Genomic DNA, 20,306 nt, shown 5'->3' with positions numbered 1-20,306 from the left:
CTGACGAAGAGCTGCTTGGTTTACGGATGGCAGTTCCGAGGTAAATAGACAACATCCTATTTGGAAGGATGTCACTCTGATCGAGGAAGGTAAAACCAAATCAGCTTGGTGAGCTGAACTGCATGCTGTTTTCCTAGCAGTGATAGAAGAATTACTGACTCGTGAGCAGTGGCCCATGGCCTGGCAACATTCATGGTCAGGCAGGAGAGCAACTAAGACCTGACCTATTCAAGGGTTGCCCATACAGGGCACTGCCTTATGGAAATGTGAGGGGTACATTAAAGTAGAACATGTCATGCCCACCAGAACTCCCTTAAATAAGTGGAAATGGGGGCACTGCAGCAATGCAGAGACAGGCTGAATCTAGACACATTCCTTTTGCACCCTTCTCAGGCACAAAATGCCAATAAGAACCGTTCTGTCAGCAAAAGAGACAGCAGATGGCTATGTGGCAGATTCCCTGGAGGGAAGGCTCTGAGCTTAGCTGGCAAGTGAAACAGATGCTGGTAGCCCTGGGGGGCTACACATGGGTCCTGACAGGTATAGAGGCTGACTGTGAACTGGACTTCCCTTACCCTCAGAAGATGCAAATGTGCAGAGTGCTACAGAAAAACCAGAACAGAACCATTTAAAAATTTCCACCTTCCTGGCCCTTTGACTCTCCTTTGATCATTCTTTTGTTAATTAACTTAATATTTTCATTGGCATCTGTTAAGACCTATGAGGGGAAGCTGAGACAGCATTTTACATGAAAAGAATGGGCATGGATTTTCCAATCTAAAATTAATATAATAAATTTGAGAGCAATGGTTACTCTCAAACTCTGTTAGTGGGAGTATTAATAGGTAAAAAATCATTTTGGAAAATACTGTCATTATCTGTAAGGTTGGAGATGAACATATCATAATATCTACCAACTAAATCGCTAGGTATATACACTAAAGAAACTTGCACACATGCACAAGAAACATGAATCCATGAATACTACACACCAGTGAAAACAAATGAACTACAGTTATTATATTTTTTTTTAGACAGAGTCTCACTCTGTTGTCCAAGCTAGAGTGCCATGGCGTCAGCGTAGATCACAGCAACCTCAAACTCCTGGGCTCAAGCAATCCTACTGCCTCAGCCTCCCAAGTAGCTGGGACTACAGGCATGTGCCACCATGCCCAGCTAATTTTTTATATACATATTTTTAGTTGTCCAGCTAATTTCTTTCTATTTTTTTAGTAGAGACGGGGTCTCACTCTTGCTCAGGCTGGTGTCGAACTCCTCAGCTCAAACGATCTGCCGGCCTCCCAGAGTGCTAGGATTACAGGCCTGAGCCACCATGCCCGGCCTGAACTGCAGTTATAACCTACAACATGTATGAGTCTCAAAAAGAACAACGTTGACTGGAAAAACTTGCAATGTGTACCAAAAGACACATATAAGAATATTCACAGCAGCAATATTCAGATAGCTCAAAACTGCAAATAGCCCAAATGTCCGTTAACACCATCTGACCCAGCCAATGGTTCCCTCCTCCTGGAAGCCTCCTTGGTTTCCAAAGCTCCACTCTCCTGGTTTTCCTTAGACATTCTCACCTCCCCAGACCTCTCAACACTGAGAGTATCTAGTGCTTAGTCACTGAACCGTTTCTCTTTCCTACACCCACTCCCTTGGAGAGCCATCAGTCCCACAGCTCTACATACCATTTATAGGCTATGGCTTCAAGTTTATTATCTCCAGCCTGGATTTCTCCCTGAACTGTGCACCTGGGTCTATGCTTTTAAAATCCCCACCTGGATCCTTTACCTTAAAAATATTATATACAGCCAGAATGCAAGCACTTCTCACCCCTCCCCGACTGCATTCTGGCCCAAGCCACCTTCACCTGCAATGGCCCCTTGACTGGTCCTGGGCTCTCTGATCTGACCCATGCTCTTCACACCCTCCTCCCATACTCTGTTCTCACACAGCAGGCAGAATGATATCAAGAAAACGGTAACCAGTTTACATCTTTTCTTTGCTCCAAATTCTCCAAAGGCCATCCTTCTAACTCAGAGCAAAAGCCAGCACTTATGAAGGCTCTGCATGATCCGCCTCCTGCTTCCTTCACAGCCCCATCCCTTACTGCCCTCCTCACTCATTAAGCCTCAGCTCTGGCCTCCTTGCAACTCCGTGGGCAAGCCAAGGCGCACCCTCATCTCAGGCCCTTGCATGACTATTCTCTCACTTCCCTTGCACCTTCTTAAAAGTCCATCCTATTCAAAACCCAGTCCCCAGCACACCTTTTTTCATTTCTTTCATTCTGTCCTTTTATTTTTCTCCATGGTACTCAGCACATTCTAATATGCTATATAATTTATTTATATACTTCTCTCCTCCCGAATAAAAAAATAAGTTACATGAAGGCAGGGATTCACTAGTACTTAGCACATGGCTGGTGCTCGTTAAATAGGTGCTAAATAATTAGTGAATGAATGAATAAATAAATGAAACCATTGAAGTACTTGGAATTGTGCCTAGAACATAGCAATGACTCAATAATTAGCTATTATTATCATTATTATTATTATTTCCTAACAGTTGATGTGATTGACAGGGAACTCACATATACTCATTTCTCATTTTCTGCTGATAGTTCAAGGAAGGACCCAGACAGGATCTGCTCTACCTACTTGCTAATATTTCCTTGTTCGCAGCACTCCCCTCTACTTCAGATGGTTCTGTAGCAACAGTGTCTTGACTGGGCTCCTTAACTCTCTCATCAGTGAGAAGGCTGACTGCCTGTCTTATGTCACCATTACTGGCCTAAGGAGAGAAAAACAATAGAAATTTCAAAAGTAAAGCATCACAGAATTTAGAATAAGTAGTGAGTTACTTTTTTGGTTATAACTCCTTACTACCCTAGTGACACACTGAGTAGTGCAGGCATAATTCTAGGGTAGGAGATGGAAAAAAGGGTGGACATGCCATGAAGCGTCCATCAAACACCCAGTTACAGGAAGGAGCTGCCATCTAATTTCCCACTACACACAAACAAAAAGGAAACCCCAAGGGAGATTTATTCTCATTGTTTCAGATACTACTGCTCCTGATTTCACAGAATAGTTAAGGTATTATGTGTCAAAAAAGGAGGCTGGCATCAACAGAGCAATTCTAAATGAAGTCAGCCTCTACAATAATAGTGTTAAGCAGTTACCTATTTTGCAGTGGTGACCATACTTGTTTTTAACTTTTTATTAGGAAACATTTCCAATGTATACAACAGGAAAGTGAATAATTGAGCTCCATGTAGCCATCACTTAGCTTCAACAATTATCAAGTTATGGTCATTCTTGTTCTATCTATAACACCTACCCTCTCCCCCAAATATTTTAAGGCAAATCCTAAGCATCTTAAATCACTGGTCAGCATTTCAGAATGTATCGTTTTTTAAATATAACCCACAATGCTATAATCACAGCTTAAGAGTAACAAGAGTTTTTTAATAACCAGTTCAAACTTCCCTGACTCAAATATTATTTAGTTTGTCAGTTTGAACCAGGATCCATAAGGTCTATACAATGCAATTGGTTGATGTGTTTCTTAAATTTTTTTGATCCTGTAAGGTTTCCTCTACCAAGAGCCTCTCCCATCCCCTTTAATTTACATGTTTAAGATACTGGGTCATTTGACCTATAGAGCTTCTATCCCTCCATGCACTTTGGCATAAAAATAGCTTGAACTCACATAACTATGCTATGGACAACTGTTTTAAAGCCTCAAGACTAATCACGGTCTGGAAACCCACCTTCAGAGCTTCATGAAGAAAGGAAGGGTCCTGAATGCCTGTGATTTCTCTCAGTTGATTTAACAGCATTTGGCAGCTCTGTATTTGCAAAACAAAAAAAAACCATGGATATGTCAGTCAGAAAGAAAACCTGGGTGCATTTAAAGAATAAGTAAAATCATCTTGGATAAACAGGCCTGAGACTTGCATTTTTTACTCTGAAGAGCCAGCAAGCTCCCAGTAACAAGGCACTGACTGTCAGACACATTCTCAAATGCCAAATCTATTACTCTTTTAAAAGTTTAATCACGGAAAATACTTTTAGCACTTTTGAAAAAAATATGAGTGGACAGTAAAACTACAAATATATTAAACATTTAAATGTAATATTACAGTCTTAATGGATGCTTAAAGTGCCTCAGGTTTTTCTTTCAGTAAGCAGTGCATAAGTAGGTCATAGAAGGAGTCCAGGGAATTTGCATAGATGTGAAGATGTGCTATTTTAAGCCTTACTGCACATGCCATTTGAGTGTGTCATTTTTCACTGACAGTAAGTTTCCAATCATGTAATTAACCAATGATACCACCACCATCATATTTAAAACTCTGGTTTGGATTACTTAAAAAGAAGTATGGCTAAAGCTAGAATTTTCTGATTATTAAATAAAATATATAATTCCAGAGGGAATAAATTATGGAATGTTTTTTCTTCACTAATCTGAATCATGGAAAAACCTAACTTGTTAACTTCCAGCTACCATAACATCAGTTTATAACCCCTTTTCAAACTTAATGTCTTCACCCTACCATTTTAGCCTGCTTTGCACAAAGACAAAAGTTAACACAAAAAAACACCAATTTACACGTACATTTCAATTTAAACAACTGGCTGGCCCAACTTGAGACACAATGATCTTTTGGATCAATACCGAAAACAAAATAGTTCAAAATTAATTCAGTGAGAAGAAATCTAATTTACACCATTCCTCAGGTTATGCTAGAATTAAGTCCCAATTCAATACTTGTTACTTCACCATCAACTATCCTTCAGTTGGTAATATGTCTCAAAGAGAGACTGTCTGCATTTACTGCCAGCTGTAACAGAAACAGTATCCTATGTTCTTCAACAGCTGAGGGCCCTATGCAACACTTAAAAGTATGACACAACTAGAAATAACTAACTGAAACATCCCTCTAAAGTCCTCCAAAAAGCATCAACAGTCTTTCTGTTCTAGCCACAGGCTATAGTCATAGGCTAGAAATGGAACCCGACCCTGCTGAGACCAGCAGTCTTTGAGGCTATGAGTCTTGTCAAAGCCAGCCACTGCCTGCACACTGAATGATAATCAGACTAAAAAGTATCCAGAGTTATCCATGGCAAAAGCTGAAAACACAAAGGTGATTTTCAAGAAAATGTAGTATTATAAATTTTTTCCCAAACTAATTCTAATTCCATTTCATTTTACTATGTAAAAGTGTATGAATATGTATATATCAATTATACAGTTTTTTAAAAGACCAACGTCAATATACCCCAAAAAGGGTGGAATAATTGGAAGGCAGAATGAGTAGCATATTAATATCAAATTGGAACCAAGAAGGTAACAGTAGGATAGATAATCACATCTTCATCTAGAATTACTCTGTATACCAGTTAACACCTACGAGTCACAAAAAATAATCCCAACAAAAATTAACAGCTAACATCCACTGCTTACTTTTAGCCAGGTACTGCTCTAACACTTAGCATATATTAACTAAACTCACTGAACCCTCATGACAGCCTGTGAGATAGGTATTATGCCCATCTGACAGAAAGCTGAGGCACAAAGAGCTTAAGTAACTTATACAAAGTTACTGCAAATAAGGGGTGGAGCTGGAATTTGAACCCAGACTGATGGACTCCAGAGCCTGAAATCTCTACCATACTGTGTCTGAGAAGACAAAGAAATAGAATGCAGAACAATGCAAATATTTTATTCTTGTATTTTTTACCTTGACGTTTGCACAAGTTTCCTATTTTTTTTATTTTTTTTATTTTTTTTTTATTTTTTTTTTTTTTTAGACAGAGTCTCACTTTGTTACCCGGGCTAGAGTGAGTGCCGTGGCATCAGCCTAGCTCACAGCAACCTCAAACTCCTGGGCTTAAGCGATCCTACTGCCTCAGCCTCCCGAGTAGCTGGGACTACAGGCATGAGCCACCATGCCCAGCTAATTTTTTTTTTTTTTTGTATATATATTTTTAGTTGGCCAGATAATTTCTTTCTATTTTTAGTAGAGACGGGGTCTCACTCTTGCTCAGGCTGGTCTCGAACTCCTGACCTCGAGCGATCCACCCGCCTCGGCCTCCCAGAGCTAGGATTACAGGCGTGAGCCACCGCGCCCGGCCTAGTTTCCTATTTTTTTTAAATTTTGCCTGTTTTTATGTAATCACAAGTTTGATTACTTAGTAGTGCATCTTTTCTAAAGCTATTTTCAGAATTAGAGAAGTAAATACTGTATTTACTAAATCTAAGGTGCCATCAGTTATAAACAGAAAAACTGCTGCCCCTTAAACTATGACATAATAAATCAATCACACTAGCTTCTTAGAGCTCTGAACTTTCTCATTCATACTGAAGAATACAGCAACTTCCCTCGCTTCCAGGTGCATTGCCTGGCAGGTGACAGGCAATTCTTTTGCATGCCTCTCAGTAACAAAACTTAACATAGCTTAATACATCTATGGTATCTTCCTTTCTAGGTCGCATAAAGCACTTGATTGTAGCTTTGCAAAAAAATTTAAAACTGCAGTCATTCCTCAAAAAATAAATATTTTGCTTCATATAAAATCAAATGTGGCCAGGTAAGGTGGCCCACGCCTGTAATCCTAGCACTATGGGCGGCCAAGGCGAGGCAGGAGGATTGCTTGAGCTCGGGAGTTTGTGACCAGCCTGACCAAGAGGGAGATCCCATCTCTACTAAAAATAGAAAACATTAGCCGGGTGTGGTGGTGCCTGCCTGCAGTCCCAGCTACTCAGGAGGCCGATACAGGAGGATTGCTTGAGCCCAGGAGTTTGAGGTTGCTGTGAGCTAGGCTGACACCACAGCACTCTAGCCCAGTCTACAGAGCAAGACTCTGTCTCAAAAAATAAATAAATAAAATAAAAATAAAATGTACACTCTGCTGTTCTGTTTCCATGACTTTCTTCCTACGAAGGTCTTTTTTCTTTTTCATTTCAATGTTGAATCACAGTGTAACCTTTTAAAAGACATTTTAAGATGTTTAACCAAAAACATGCATGCAAATGTTCATTGCAGCATTATTCAACAGAGCCAAAAAGTGGAAAGAATCCAAATGTCTACCAACTGATGAATGGATAAACAAAATGTGGTATATCCACACAATGGAATAGTATTCAGCCGTTAAAAAGAATGGGGAAGGCCAGGCGCGGTGGCTCACATCTGTAATCCTAGCACTCTGGGAGGCCGAGGCAGGTGGATCACTCAAGGTCAGGAGTTCGAGACCAGCCTGAGCAAGAGCGAGACCCCTTCTCTACTAAACATAGAAAGAAGTTATACGGACAGCTAAAAATATATATAGAAAAAATCAGCCGGGCATGGTGGCACATGCCTGTAGTCCCAGCTACTCGGGAGGCTGAGGCAGGAGGATCGCTTGAGCCCAGGAGTTTGAGGTTGCTGTGAGCTGGGCTGATGCCATGGCACTCTAGCCCAGGCAACAGAGTGAGACTCTGTCAAAAAAAAAAAAAAAAGCTATTGGGCAGAGATGACAAATAGTAAAATTATAATATTTTGTACAGCTGCACGAACAATGTTCTACATGGCAATTCAAATCCAAATTCCTTATCTTGCCATTCGAAGACCATTACATGATTCCACCTTTAACCTGCTCAACCTTTTCTCCTACTTAATTCCTTACCTAACAAACTCATTCTCTCATGCCTTGGAGTGTTGTCCCTACTATCACTAGTATTACCTCCTACATTGTTAAACTATGGAATGCGAGCCTACAGTCAAGGGCTATATTCATCTTACTTCCTCCATAAAGTCCTTCCAAGAACTCAGGTCCATACCATTCTCTCCCCTTTTTAATCTTCCACGTTGAGGAAACAAGCCTGTGAATGAATGTGGCTTGCTGTCTTTACCTGGTATTTCTCAGGTAATAACAGTTCTCTAATTGTTTTGAATATGCAATTCTTGCCACCCTTAAAGCCAGAATCACGGGACATACTGCTTAATTTGAATTATTCATAAAACAGTACTGATAGAAACTATAACTAACACTTATTGAACACCCACTTAATGCCAGGAAACGTAGGTGCCTTACATGCATGTAATCCTTATGATAGTAGGCATTTGTGCAAATCAGGGAATTAAAGTTTACAAGACCTATTTATCATCAAATGTCTTGAATTAGAAGCTAAATCAAAGATAGCTATTAAAGTCTGAATAACAAATTTCACAAGGACTAAGCTATGTTATTGATATATACATACAACTGCTATGACATGACTATCTTATAAAGATTTAGCTAAATTCTCAACAGTATCCACATCCCAAATCCTAATAAGTACTATATATAAATATTAATTTTATAGTAACAGACTTAACTAAACTCCTCAAGATCCTACTGTATTACTAACTCATTTCTCCTGAACATAACAAAAAGATTTAAATATTAACTTCACTCTGACTACATTGCTATATATAAAGTACACACCCAACAGGAGACAAGACAAAGCCTGTCACAATGAAGTCAAATAATCGGCATGAGCCAACAGGTTTGCACTTCCTTAGCTAAATTCATTGTTTTCACAAAACAAAAAGTACTCTCTTTTCCTGCCCAGAGGCAGTGAAAAAAGACAGGCACACACAAATCTCTAGAAGGAAGGAGCTCAAGCTTTCTGACCTCAGCTAGTCAGTGGTTTTGGTGCAATCCAGTCCACTTCTCAAGTCTGAGATTTTCTTAAAGCCAAGATACTAACTCACCTCACAATAAGCAATGAACACATTAACGATTATTCAGACAATACAAATGTTACGCTATCAAGTTTTTGTTATCAAACAATAATAGGTTTAATCTTACTGAAAACTCACTCTGACCAAATAAGGCAAAATTACTAATTACTAATCTTTAAAACATCTGAGGCCTGGCACAGTGGTTCACGCATGTAATCCTAGCACTCTGGGAGGCTGAGACAGGAGGATCACTTAAAGTCAGGAGTTCCAGGTTGCAGTGAGTATAACTGCACCACTATACTCTAACCCAGGGAACAGAGTAGGTCACTGTGTCAATAAATAAATGAACACAAATAAAAAATTAAAAACACCTAATTTAGCATTGTGATGAGGAGCCTTCCAAATTATTCCATTTCTTCAAACAGGGATGCTATTTTCATCATTCTGATGCACACATTTCCTGATCTCAATTGTCTAATCTTATAAAGACATTTCTAAATTTAAAACTAAGTAAATACTGATAAATGTTCCCTTACACCAAAGAGCTACCAAGGTGTGCCTACTAAAATTCCTTCCAAAGTTAATGATCTGGTTTTCCAATTTTAAAATAAAACTTAAATGACCATGAAAAGCAAAAAAATAACTATGTAGGAGTCAAAGAAAACATAGAGCATCAAAGCCAGAAACTCTGTCTGGTGACCAGTGTCTTAACAACGCATTCTGAAACTGCTGCTAGCCTTTCCAACCTCCACAAAACAAGGAATGGCTCACAAAAGCCCTGGTATTTTTTCAGTTTTTCTTCTGGCAACTACTCCATATTGATCCAATTTATTCGTGGAATACAAACCTAAAATAGCCATAAGGATATGACTCTCTAAAAAAGACAAATAGCGGCTGAGCATACAACTAAATTCCCTGAAATGGACTACTTGACAATTTATGTGAATAGTGTAAAAGTCAGTACATGATGAAAATGCCTGTTCATCAATTGGCTTAAAATTTTTAAAAAGCATTTAAAATTTAGCTGCTGTTATATGGTGTAGAGGGGTTTAAACTGGGACTTAAAAGAAAAAAAAGGAAACTAATCATTATTTCACTTTTCTTAATTTTTCATCTCCTTTTTCCCATGTACTGAGTGAGAAATTCCAACAGTCCACAAGGGTATAAAATGAAAAGGAAATCTCTCTCTTCTTCCCGTCCTAGTTCCACTTCCCAGGGGCTACCACTATTAATAGTTTCTGATATATCTTTCCAGAAATTGTCTATGCACATGAATATATTTTTTCATACTATACATAATGTCCTAAATCTTACTTTTTTTCTTACTTTAGAATACATTAAAACAAAATTTTTTCATTTCTTTAAATACATGCCCCAACCAAATACAAGAAATGAGGCTGGGAAGCCACCACAATGCATCTCCAAAAAATGAAGGAAAATATCATTTTTAGCAAAATATTGCAAGGGTTAATTGAGAAACCAAGAAAATACTGGAGAAAGACATGAGAAATCAAATTTACATGCTTATAGTTTTAGAAATCTAGCAACAGTAAAATTTTAAGTTATTATCAGGTGGGTCTTGGTTTATAGTTTCTATTTTCGATAAATAGCAGAGATTAGAGAGGTGATGTAGGATTGGATTATGAAGGGTTCTAAAAGTAAATGTCAGGATGAGTTTGGACTTGATCTGATGAACAATGGATAATCATTACAGATTCCTCAGCAGGGAAGAGATACAACTCGAGCACGTGTGAACAACCGGTTCAAAATGGGATGAGACTAGGGAAAAAGCTTAAGCATGAGTTACCAGGCTGCTGAGTAAACCAGTTGTGATGAGATAGGCAGGATGCTGGTAGGGGAAATGGAGAGGGAGGACAGACTCTGAACACCTCAAAGAATGAAGAGATAAAGCTTAGTCAAATATTTGCAAATGGATGTCTAACAGAGTGCTATTGCCAAGGACACAAAGGAAACCAGCAAGAAAATCAAATGGTGTAATACACCACACCAATAGAATGAAGGGGGAAAAAAAATGCATGATCATCTTGACTGACGCAGAAAAATAGTTAACGAAATCCAACATGCATTCATGATAAAAACAATCAGAAACTAGGAATAGAAAGGAATTTCCCCCAACATAATAAAGGGCCTTTATTAAAAAAAACCCATATCTAACATCATATATTCAATGGTAAAAAACTGAAAGCTTTCTCCCTAAAATCAGGAACAAGAAAAAGATGCCCACTTTCACCACTGCTATTTAACAGTGTGCTAGAAGTTCTAGCCAAAGCAATTAGGCAAGAATAAGAAATAAAATATCCTGGAGATGAAAAGACAAGAAAAGAATCGAATCCAAGTTGGAAAGGAAAAAGTAAAATGATCTCTATTCACAGATAACATGATCCTATACATATATAAAATCACAAAATATCCACACAGAAGTTACTATAGCTAATAAACAAATTCAGTAAAGTTGCACAGTAAAGATCAACATGCAAAAATCAGTTGTGTTTCTACACAGCAGCAATGAACAACCCAAAAAGGAAATAAATAAAACAATTACATTTACAATAGCATCTAAAAGAATAAAATACCTAGAAATAAACTTAATCAAGGAGGTGAAAACCTTATACACAGAAAACTATAAAACATTGTTGAAAGAAGCTAAAGAAAACTTAACTAAATTCAAAGACATCCAGGTTCATGGACTAGAAGACTGTATTTGTCAGAGTTCCTCAGAGAAACAGAATTGATAGGAGATAAAGAAAGCAAGATTTATTATAAAGAATTGGCTCACATGACCAAAGAGGCTGAGAAGTCTCAAGACCTGCAGTTAGCAAGCTGGAGACCACTGGTGTAGTTCTAGTCTAAGTCTGGAGCCTGAGAACCAGAAGAGCTGATGGTTTAAGTTCCAGTCCGTGACTCAAGCCCTAAGAAGCAGAAGAGCTATTAGTGTAAGTTCCAGTGTGAAAGCAGAAGACTCAAGTCCCAGCTCAAACAGTCAGGCAGGTGAAGTTTCCTCAGACTCAGCCCTTTTGTTCTAGTTAGGTCTTCAACTGATTGGATGAGGCCCACCACATTAGGGAGGTCAATCTGCTTTACTCAGTCTACTGATTGAATGTTAATCTGATCCAGAAACACCCCCACAGACACACCTAGAATAACAGTTGCCCAAGTCAGTGGGCACCCTATGGCCCAATCAGAAAGACAGGGATGGCAATACTACCAAGGCAATGTACAAGTTCAATGCAATCCCTATAAAAATTCCAATGGCCTTTTTTGGAGAAATGGAAAAGCTGACCCTCAAATTCATATAGGATTTCAAGGGATCCTGAAAAGCCAAAACAATGTTGAAAAGAAGAACAAAGTCAGAGGACTCACATTACTGATTTCAAAACTTACTATAATGCTACAGTAATCATAACAGTGTAGTACCAACATAAGAATAGATATACAGACCAACAGAGTAGAGAATCCAGAAATAATCTCATACATTCTATTGGGTCAACTGATTTTCAACATGTGTGCCAAGACCATTTGATCGGGAAAAATTTGTCTCCAACAAATGGTGTTGGCACAACTGGATATCCACAAGCAAAAGAATGTCACTGGACCCCCTACCTCACATAATACACAAAAAATAACTCAAAAATGGGTGTGGCAGCTCATGCCTATAATGCCAGCACTTTGGGAGGCCAAGGTGGGAGGATCACTTGAGCCCAGGAGTTCAAAACCAACTTGGGCAACACAGTAAGACCCCATCTCTACAAAAAAATTTAAAAATTAGCCAGGTGTGGTGGCAAGTGCCTATAATCCTAGCTACTGAGGAGGCTGAGGCAGGAGGATCCCTTTAGCCCAGGAATTTGAGGTTACAGTGAGCTATGATCGCGCCACTGCGCTCCAGCCTAGATAACATAGTTAAACCCTATCTCAAAAACAAACAAAATAAATATTATAATGGCTCACCTTGTATGCAATGTATCAATTATACCTCAATAAAGCTGATAGAAAAAAAAATTAAGTCAAAATGGATCAAAGACCTAAATATAAGAGCTAAAACTATAAAACCCTTAAAAGAAAACATGGAAGTAAATCTTAATGACCTTGGATTTGGCGGTGGATTCTTAGATATGACACCAAAACCAAGAGCTACAAAAGGAAAAAATAGTAAACATGTGAGCAAGCATGATGGCATAAGTCCGTATGTAGTCCCAGCTACTGGGAAGGCTGAGGTAGGAAGATCGGTGAGGCCAGGAGTTCAAGGCTGTAGTGAGCTACAATCATGCCTATGAATAGCCTGTGCACTCCAGCCTGGGCAACACAAGGAGACTCATCTCTTAGAAAGAAAAAAAAAAAAAATCAAAAGGGAGATCTGCACATACAACCCCACTCCAAAGAAAGGAAAGGAAAGGAAAGAAGAAAGAAAGACAGAAAGAGGGAGAGAGAAAAAAGGAGAGAGAGAGGGGAAGGAAAGGAGGGAGGAAGGAAGGAGAGAGAGAGATGAAAGAAAAGGGGGGGAGGGAGGAAGGGAGGGGGGGAGGGAGGGGGAGGGAGGGAAAAAGGACAGTAGGAAAGTACTAACTTGGGCAAGGAGACTAGAAAAAGAAAACATTGCTTTAGGACTTCTTACATTTAAACTGACTACCACCCATCACATAGCATGCAGCTGACACCTACTGATGCAGATTTTTAATTTGGCTTTGTGTGTGTGATACTTTTTTCTTTCTTTTTGCTTTTTTTCCATAGCTGAAGAAATTAGAATGTCAGTGTCTGATATTTTGACCTCCCATTCTGTGTAGAAAGCCTAGATAGTGGAAATAACACTATGTAGCCCAGATTAGCCTCCTGGCAAATCTCAAATTTCCTGAGCATCAGTTTTCACATCTGGAAAATGAAATATACCATAAGTTGTGACAGTACAGGTATGACTATCAAATGAAATAATTCATACAGGAATTATTAGTAAAATTTAAAAATGTGATATAAAAATTGTGACCTGCCAGTCCAACCAAACTCATCTAGAGTTTGTAGCAGAACTACTGATATCCTAGGAGAAAAATGCCTGTGTTATAGTTTGGGTTTTATCACTTACTAGCTCTGTCATTGTACAAATTCTACTTTCCTGGACATACTAAATTTTATTTTGTAGAGTTGCTGTGAGGCTTCGATGAGAACATATATTAAAGTGCTTCATAGTCAAGAGGTAGTCAGAAAGTTTGGTTTTAGAAAGGCCTGTATTATTACAGTGGGGGAAATGTTATGCTTCAAGTCAGAATAGCTTGAAGTTGCAGCTTTGCTACTTATAGTTTAATCTTGCATAAGCCACATTTCTCATCTATAATATGAAGGCAAACAAACTTCAGTTTAAAATCTCTATGAATAAAGAAAAAAAAAGAAAATGAAAACAAATAAATACAATCTCACATGAGGACTTTATAAGCTATATTAATATCTGAGTCTCAGTTTCCTCATCAGTAGTAATACACCTTGCAGGGTTTTTGTAAAGATTAAAAATGTACAGGAAAGTGCTTAGGGTGGTAACTGGCTTGTGACAGAGACCAATAATACAAGTGTACATTTCCATAGCTATTAATAGTATAATAACCCTGGCAAAAGTAAGTATATAACAAATGTTTATAACCAAGTAGGCTGATTGATGTTCAAGTAGAACTGTTCAAAATATACTTGGATATAGAGTGTAGGATTCATTTGCAACTCAGGATTAGAAATGTAGATTTGGAAGCAGTTAACAAAAGAACAATTAAAGCCAAGAGAGCAAGCCAGGTGAGGGGGCTCACTCACACCTGTAATCCTAGCACTCTGGGAGGCCCAGGCGGGAGGCTCCCTCAAGGTCAGGGGTTCGAGACCAGCCTGAGCAAGAGTGAGATCCCGTCTCTACTAAAAAATAGAAAAATTATCTGGACAACTAAAAATAGATATATATAAAAAATTAGCCAGGCATGGTGGCGCATGCCTGTAGTCCCAGCTACTCGGGAGGCTGAGGCAGAAGGATTGCTTGAGCCCAGGAGTTTGAGTTGCTGTGAGCTAGGCTGACGCCACGGCACTCTAGCCCGGGCAACAGAGTGAGACTCTGTCTCAAAAAAAAAAAAAAAAAGCCAAGAGAGCAAATGGTTAGTCCCTAGAAGAGAACAAAGGTAGGGGAACCAAAATAATGCAGGACCAGAAAATCCAAGGGAAGGTGAGGCAGTAAGTCAGCTATGGTAGTGTGGGGAGCTAACAGGACACTGAACTGCAGAGGCCAGGGTTGTGCCATAGATTGTATGATCAGGAGTAAATCAACTCCCTAAACCTGTTACTGTATTTGCAAGACGAATACAATAATACATTAGCTAAATTCAAACATCTTTTCCAGGGCTAACATTAAAAATGATGTAGCCAATTCAGAACTGAGGGCCTACTATGGTAATTCTCTGTCTGTGATGAGACTATGGCAAGTGATTAAAAAATACACACTAAGTTTTTAGGATAAAGCAGAATAATTGATAAGAAATAATAAAATCAAATTCCAAAATAAATATCAACAAAAATGTGGATAATGGGAGATCATAAAAGCATAAAATAATAAAAGCATGAGAATAGGACTTAAGTGGGTACTTGAATAACCAAAGCAACATTGTAAAAAGAATTACTACTAAAAGGCCATTAATTTGACCAGAAGGTGGTCGGTCACTGGTCACCTCTGGGAAATCTGTTTCATTCAACAATAGCAAATACTTAGTAAAAGCCTACTTTGGAAAGGCTCACCATTAGGCAGCCCAGCAGATGCTAATTACATAAAACCACTCATGGCCTTACAACCTAACCCACTGCTGCCTGGTCAGTCTCTCTACAGGCCTCTGACCAATCGGCTGTCTTGCTGAAGCCCAGACTGGTCCTAACAGCCATCTCACAACTGGGCTTTTGGAGTGGCTCACTCCTGCAATCCCAGCACTTTGGGAGGCCCAGGCAGCAGGATTGCTTGAAGCCAGGTGTTCAAGACCAGCCTGGACAACAGCAACAGCCAGTCTCTACAAAAGACAAAAGTAAACAAAATAAAAGGGAGGAGGTGGACAACAGCTGATCAGGACAGCAGAGGATTTTGTTGCTGAGGACACATGTGCACAGCAGAATGGAAAATGAGAATTCTATCCATATGCTTCTCAAAATTTAATATGCAAATGAATTACCTAGAGACCTTGTCAAAAGGCAGAATCTTGATTTGACAGCTCTAGAGTGGAGGTATAAGCAGTGGTTTGCTGATTTGCAGCATGGGCTTGTTTCCTTGATATAAATATACCTTAACACAGCTATCAACATAAGGTCACTGAACACAAGGCTGGAAGAGATGTTCACAATTATCTGGAAAGGCAGAACAAACTGGCTCTAGCACACCCAACTTTCTGCATTTCTAAGTCCCAGGTCACGGGAATGCTGCTGGGCCATGGACTGCAATGTGAGTACCAAGGGAGAAGACAGTGAAGGTGTCTGGGGGGTTAGAGTAGGATAAAGGAGAGGTAACATAACATAAAAACATGAGGAGAGACATCAGGGTTTCTCAAGTTCAGCACTATTTACATTATGGGCCACATAACTGTTTTGGGGGGCTGTCCTATACACTGTAGGATAATTCAGCAGAATTCCCGACTTCTACCCACTAGATGCCAGTAGCATCATCCACCAGGAGTCACAATCAAAAAGGTCTCCAGACATGACCAAATGCTTCCTAGATTGTAAAATCTCTCCCCAGTAAGAACCACTAATCTAGATTTCTCTCCAAGAAATGAAGGGCGAAGAAAGGAAGGATATCTCTTCAACCGAAACAGGAGAAAAGAGATGAGGCACAGGGGCCAAGGGGTGGGGGTTGGCAGACACAAAACATGAGACAGGGAGCTCTTTTCAGACACTATCGAGCTCAGTCAAGTAGAAATGAAGATAATCTACTTATAAAGACTGCAGAGAGGAGTGGAAGTTTAAAACATCAGGAGGACAGTTCTAGAGAAGGCATTAATAGAGTAATGGAAAGGTTCTGATCAAGGACAATGGGTCCATCAACTAAGAAATAGGACCAAGGGATGTCTTAGGCTCTTGGAGTTAGAATTGCCTGCATACAATCCTGGCTGTACATTTCCTAGCTGGGTGACTTTGGACAAATTACTTAACAAGTAGAAGCCTTCTCAAAGAAACTTCACAGAGTTGTCATAAATATTGAGAATACACTATGTTAAATTCTAAAGACAGGTTCTGGCACATGGTACAAGCTTAATTAACGTTAGTGGGAAGGGTGTGGTGGCTCAGGCCTATAATCCTGGCACTTATGGAGGCAACAGGTTTGCTTGAGGCTAGGAGTTTAAGACCAGTCTGAGCAACATAGCAAGACTCAGGCTCTACAAAAAAAAAAAAAAAAAAAAAAAAAATATATATATATATATATAATTTTTTTAAAACCTATTAGCTATTGCTACTATCAGCATTATTTTCCTTAGAAACTATTTGCTTCGCTTTGCTATTGGTTTAATTTTTTTGATGAAACAGAACACACGGAAAAATCTTTTCTGGTGAGATGCTATTTGTCAATATGTCTTATAAATACTGTGCTCATTGTGTGAGCAGTAACTACAGTTGAGGGGGTATAAGAATTGCGGGTGTTCCAAAAAAAATCATAATTAATGAGACAAAGTATTAAAAGGAAATTAAAGGTCAATAAACCAAGAGAAAGAAAAAAGGGCATTAAATTTTCACTTAAACTGGCAGGTTTTTATAGGCTTTCAGCTGGCATAAAGAATGTGTGATATGAACCCTCAGTACAACTTCCAAGAGTGACAGGTTTATAAGAACCAAACTGACCAAGTTGTGTATCCTACAATAACGGTAAAGTTTGCTGCTGGTTTTTAATCAAGTCAAAAATTGATTTAAATACAGGAACCTGTCAGTAAGTAATCCCCTTAGATACCGGAGTATCAGTCTGCAGTCTGGGGGATTTAGTAATATCACAAAGTGTCTACTGTCAGATTCGAGTACATACTGACAGCATATTTCAAGAGTACTACATTTTTCTCTCACTGAAATTCTTGGGAGGCTATAAAGGGTTATGTCTGTCCTGTGTACAACTGACCAATAAGGGAAGAGAAGCATTCTTGGTTTTAAATAGCTTCCCTGAGTGCCAGGGAAGGATAGCTTTTCTCAACTAGAACAATTAAATATCCTTTAAGCAAAAGGACAGAATGCCCCAAAGAATTCAAAATAAAAGAATCCATTCTAATGTGAAACTTACCAAGATGAGGAAAAAGTTATTAAAATCTTTCCTCTAAGATGCTTAAGGCACCTTCCCCATACAAGTTTCTTCAACCTATGCTCCTAACTTTAAGCATTTTACATTAGCAAAAATAAAAAGGGCAAACGTTATCAAGCATTCCAAGCTTATCATCTGTCAGTATAGGGCAAATCACTGGGAAGAACACTAAATGTCATCACTCTGCAGGTTGCCAGGAATCAGGGTACTCCAGCCAGCCACAGCCACTAGAGTTCCAAGCCTTCCCAAAATAGCTATGACTTATATACAAACGCTCACCAGGCACCTCACATACAAACTCTCAAATAGAGAATGCTGAAATAGGGTCACTACTCAAACTGTGGCAGAGGTAAATGAAGATGCTGCTGATTAATAGACATGTGGTCTTAAATGACAGAGCCCTGACAAATTTAAATATGACTTGCTCTCCCTTAAAACAGTTTCTTCTCTAAATCAATATGACTGTCTCAAAACTAAAATTTTCCCACCTGTTTTTAAGTCACTGTGCTAAAAACAAATAGAACTGATCTCTGAAACCAAACAGAAAAAAATCCTGACCCACATTCCAAAAAGCACTTGTGAACATCTAACAATAATATTTCCATTAGAAATCAGCACACGAAATACCATCCACATACTTCCATTTTGGAGCCCAGGACCTACAAGTATCTTTCTCTACAGGAGTTTGAAAAAGTGTATCCATGTTGTATACTACTGGTCTTTGGCCAAAAGAGTAAAAAGGCATAAAAGGATTCTCACTTGGAGACATCTGACAACTTTGTATTACAAATATTTTATAGAACTTCTCGTTTCCAAACTCGTATTTGAAAATGTAGCACACATTTCCCATTCTGTCTTGAACAAGTGCAGTACTTGAGGGGTGAGGAGGTAGTGTTAAGTTATAACATTCTGAGGTAACATTAGAAGATATTCTCTAATTGCCCACTTCCTAAGTTTCTTCACACAGACATTAGCCTTTTGATTTTCTCCCAAACCAGTGTTCTTTTGCTCTCACCATCTTAATCCAGGAATCCTTGTACTGATTTCAATCTTCTCAGACATTAGGAAGAGGAGAGCACCCTCAGTATACCTTGTATTCATCGCGCCGTTCCTCACCCTCCTTAAAAATCTACAGTGATGAATGCATGAAATAACTGGGGAGGCTGCTCTGTCTTGTTTTTTGTTTTTTTTTTAATAAAAGCAGGGTTGGTAGATAGGGAAGTAGTGGTAACTAGGACCCCAGGTCTTTTATCAAGACGTTGATAATTCCTGGCTTTAAGCGAGACAACCCCAGTAGGCTTTAGGCTCTTTTAAACACCGCCATAAAACTGATTTAAAAGTCAAAGCAAAACAGAACAAAAACAAGCAACGCTGCCCTGTCGGAAGTTTCTCACCAGGTCGGGGCCCAGGAGCGCTCGCGTCCCTGAGCCCTGATGCAGACAACCCCACGTCCAGCCCTTTCTATCTGGCTTTTCAAAACACCTTAATCCCCCTCCAACTTCAGCTCGCCCACGCACTCGAAGATAAAGTCCTGGATCTCCGCGCCCGAGCGGTGCACAGCCGCCAGCCTCGCCCCCAGGCCCCGTCCTCACCCTGGCGGGCGCATCCCCCGCCCCGCCCGGCCGGGCGTCCTCCGCAGCCCCTGCAGCCCTCGCCCGCAGCCCCGCAGCCCCGCAGGCCCCGCCGGCCCGTCCGCCCGCGCCCCGCGCCCGCCCGCGCTCCACACCCCTCCCCACTGGGCCCCGCGGCCCGCCCCCCAGCCCCCGCCAGCCGCCGGGGCCCACCGAGCCGTGGCCGTCAGCCGCTCCGGCCGCGTCGTCCTGCTGCAGCTCCGCAGTCATGGCCGAGGCGCCCCTCCGAGGGTCACCCGTCTCCCGCCGCCGCCGCCAGTCCAGCCTAGCAGGCGGAGGCCCCGCCCCCACCGCCCCGCTTCGTCCCGCCCCCGCCCGCGGCGCGGGCCGGAGGCCCGGCCCACACGCCCCGCCCCCAACATGCGCGCGCACGCAAAGGCGCGCGGCCGAGGGCCGAGCCTCCGTGCGTGCTCCCGCGCACGCCGGCCTGACCCGGCGCCGGCCAACTTGACCCCGGCCCCGCCCGCGGCTTACGGGCAGTCGCGGTTCAGGCGGTCGGTGCCCAGGAATGGAGTTTGGAGGTCAAGGGTGCTGCGTTCCCAAGTCTTGTTCTCCTCCCTCTGCCCCGGAAACCTTCTCCTTTCTGGGACTGACCCCTGGCCCCAGCCTCCGGACACATGAGTCCAAGCTGCTCCCCACTGGGGGACACTGCCTGGGGACTGCAGTG

General features: G+C 40.6%; 1 protein-coding gene across 10 annotated transcripts in view; it reads right to left on the bottom strand.

The window, feature by feature from the left end:
* Positions 1-19,913, bottom strand: part of USP28 (ubiquitin specific peptidase 28) — a 58,366-nt gene extending 38,453 nt beyond the window's left edge. For 4 of the 10 annotated variants that reach the window (XM_045556534.1, XM_045556538.1, XM_045556537.1 and 1 more), the window contains exons 1-3: positions 19,793-19,910; positions 3,782-3,859; positions 2,667-2,799 (exon numbers count right to left, since the gene is read on the bottom strand). In XM_045556534.1, the coding sequence (XP_045412490.1) occupies positions 2,667-2,799; positions 3,782-3,859; positions 19,793-19,849 (268 nt within the window). In that variant the 5' untranslated portion in view covers positions 19,850-19,910. Of the gene's footprint in view, positions 1-2,666; positions 2,800-3,781; positions 3,860-19,792 lie in introns of all 10 variants that reach the window. The other 6 variants (XM_045556535.1, XM_045556540.1, XM_045556542.1 and 3 more) reach the window with 4 other exon arrangements.
* Positions 19,914-20,306: the final 393 nt, after the last annotated feature.

Source organism: Lemur catta, chromosome 7 (assembly GCF_020740605.2).
Source record: "Lemur catta isolate mLemCat1 chromosome 7, mLemCat1.pri, whole genome shotgun sequence".
NCBI classification, from domain to species: domain Eukaryota; kingdom Metazoa; phylum Chordata; class Mammalia; order Primates; family Lemuridae; genus Lemur; species Lemur catta.
Note: the sequence above shows the minus strand (reverse complement) of the source record. Positions and strands in the feature narration are given on the sequence as shown.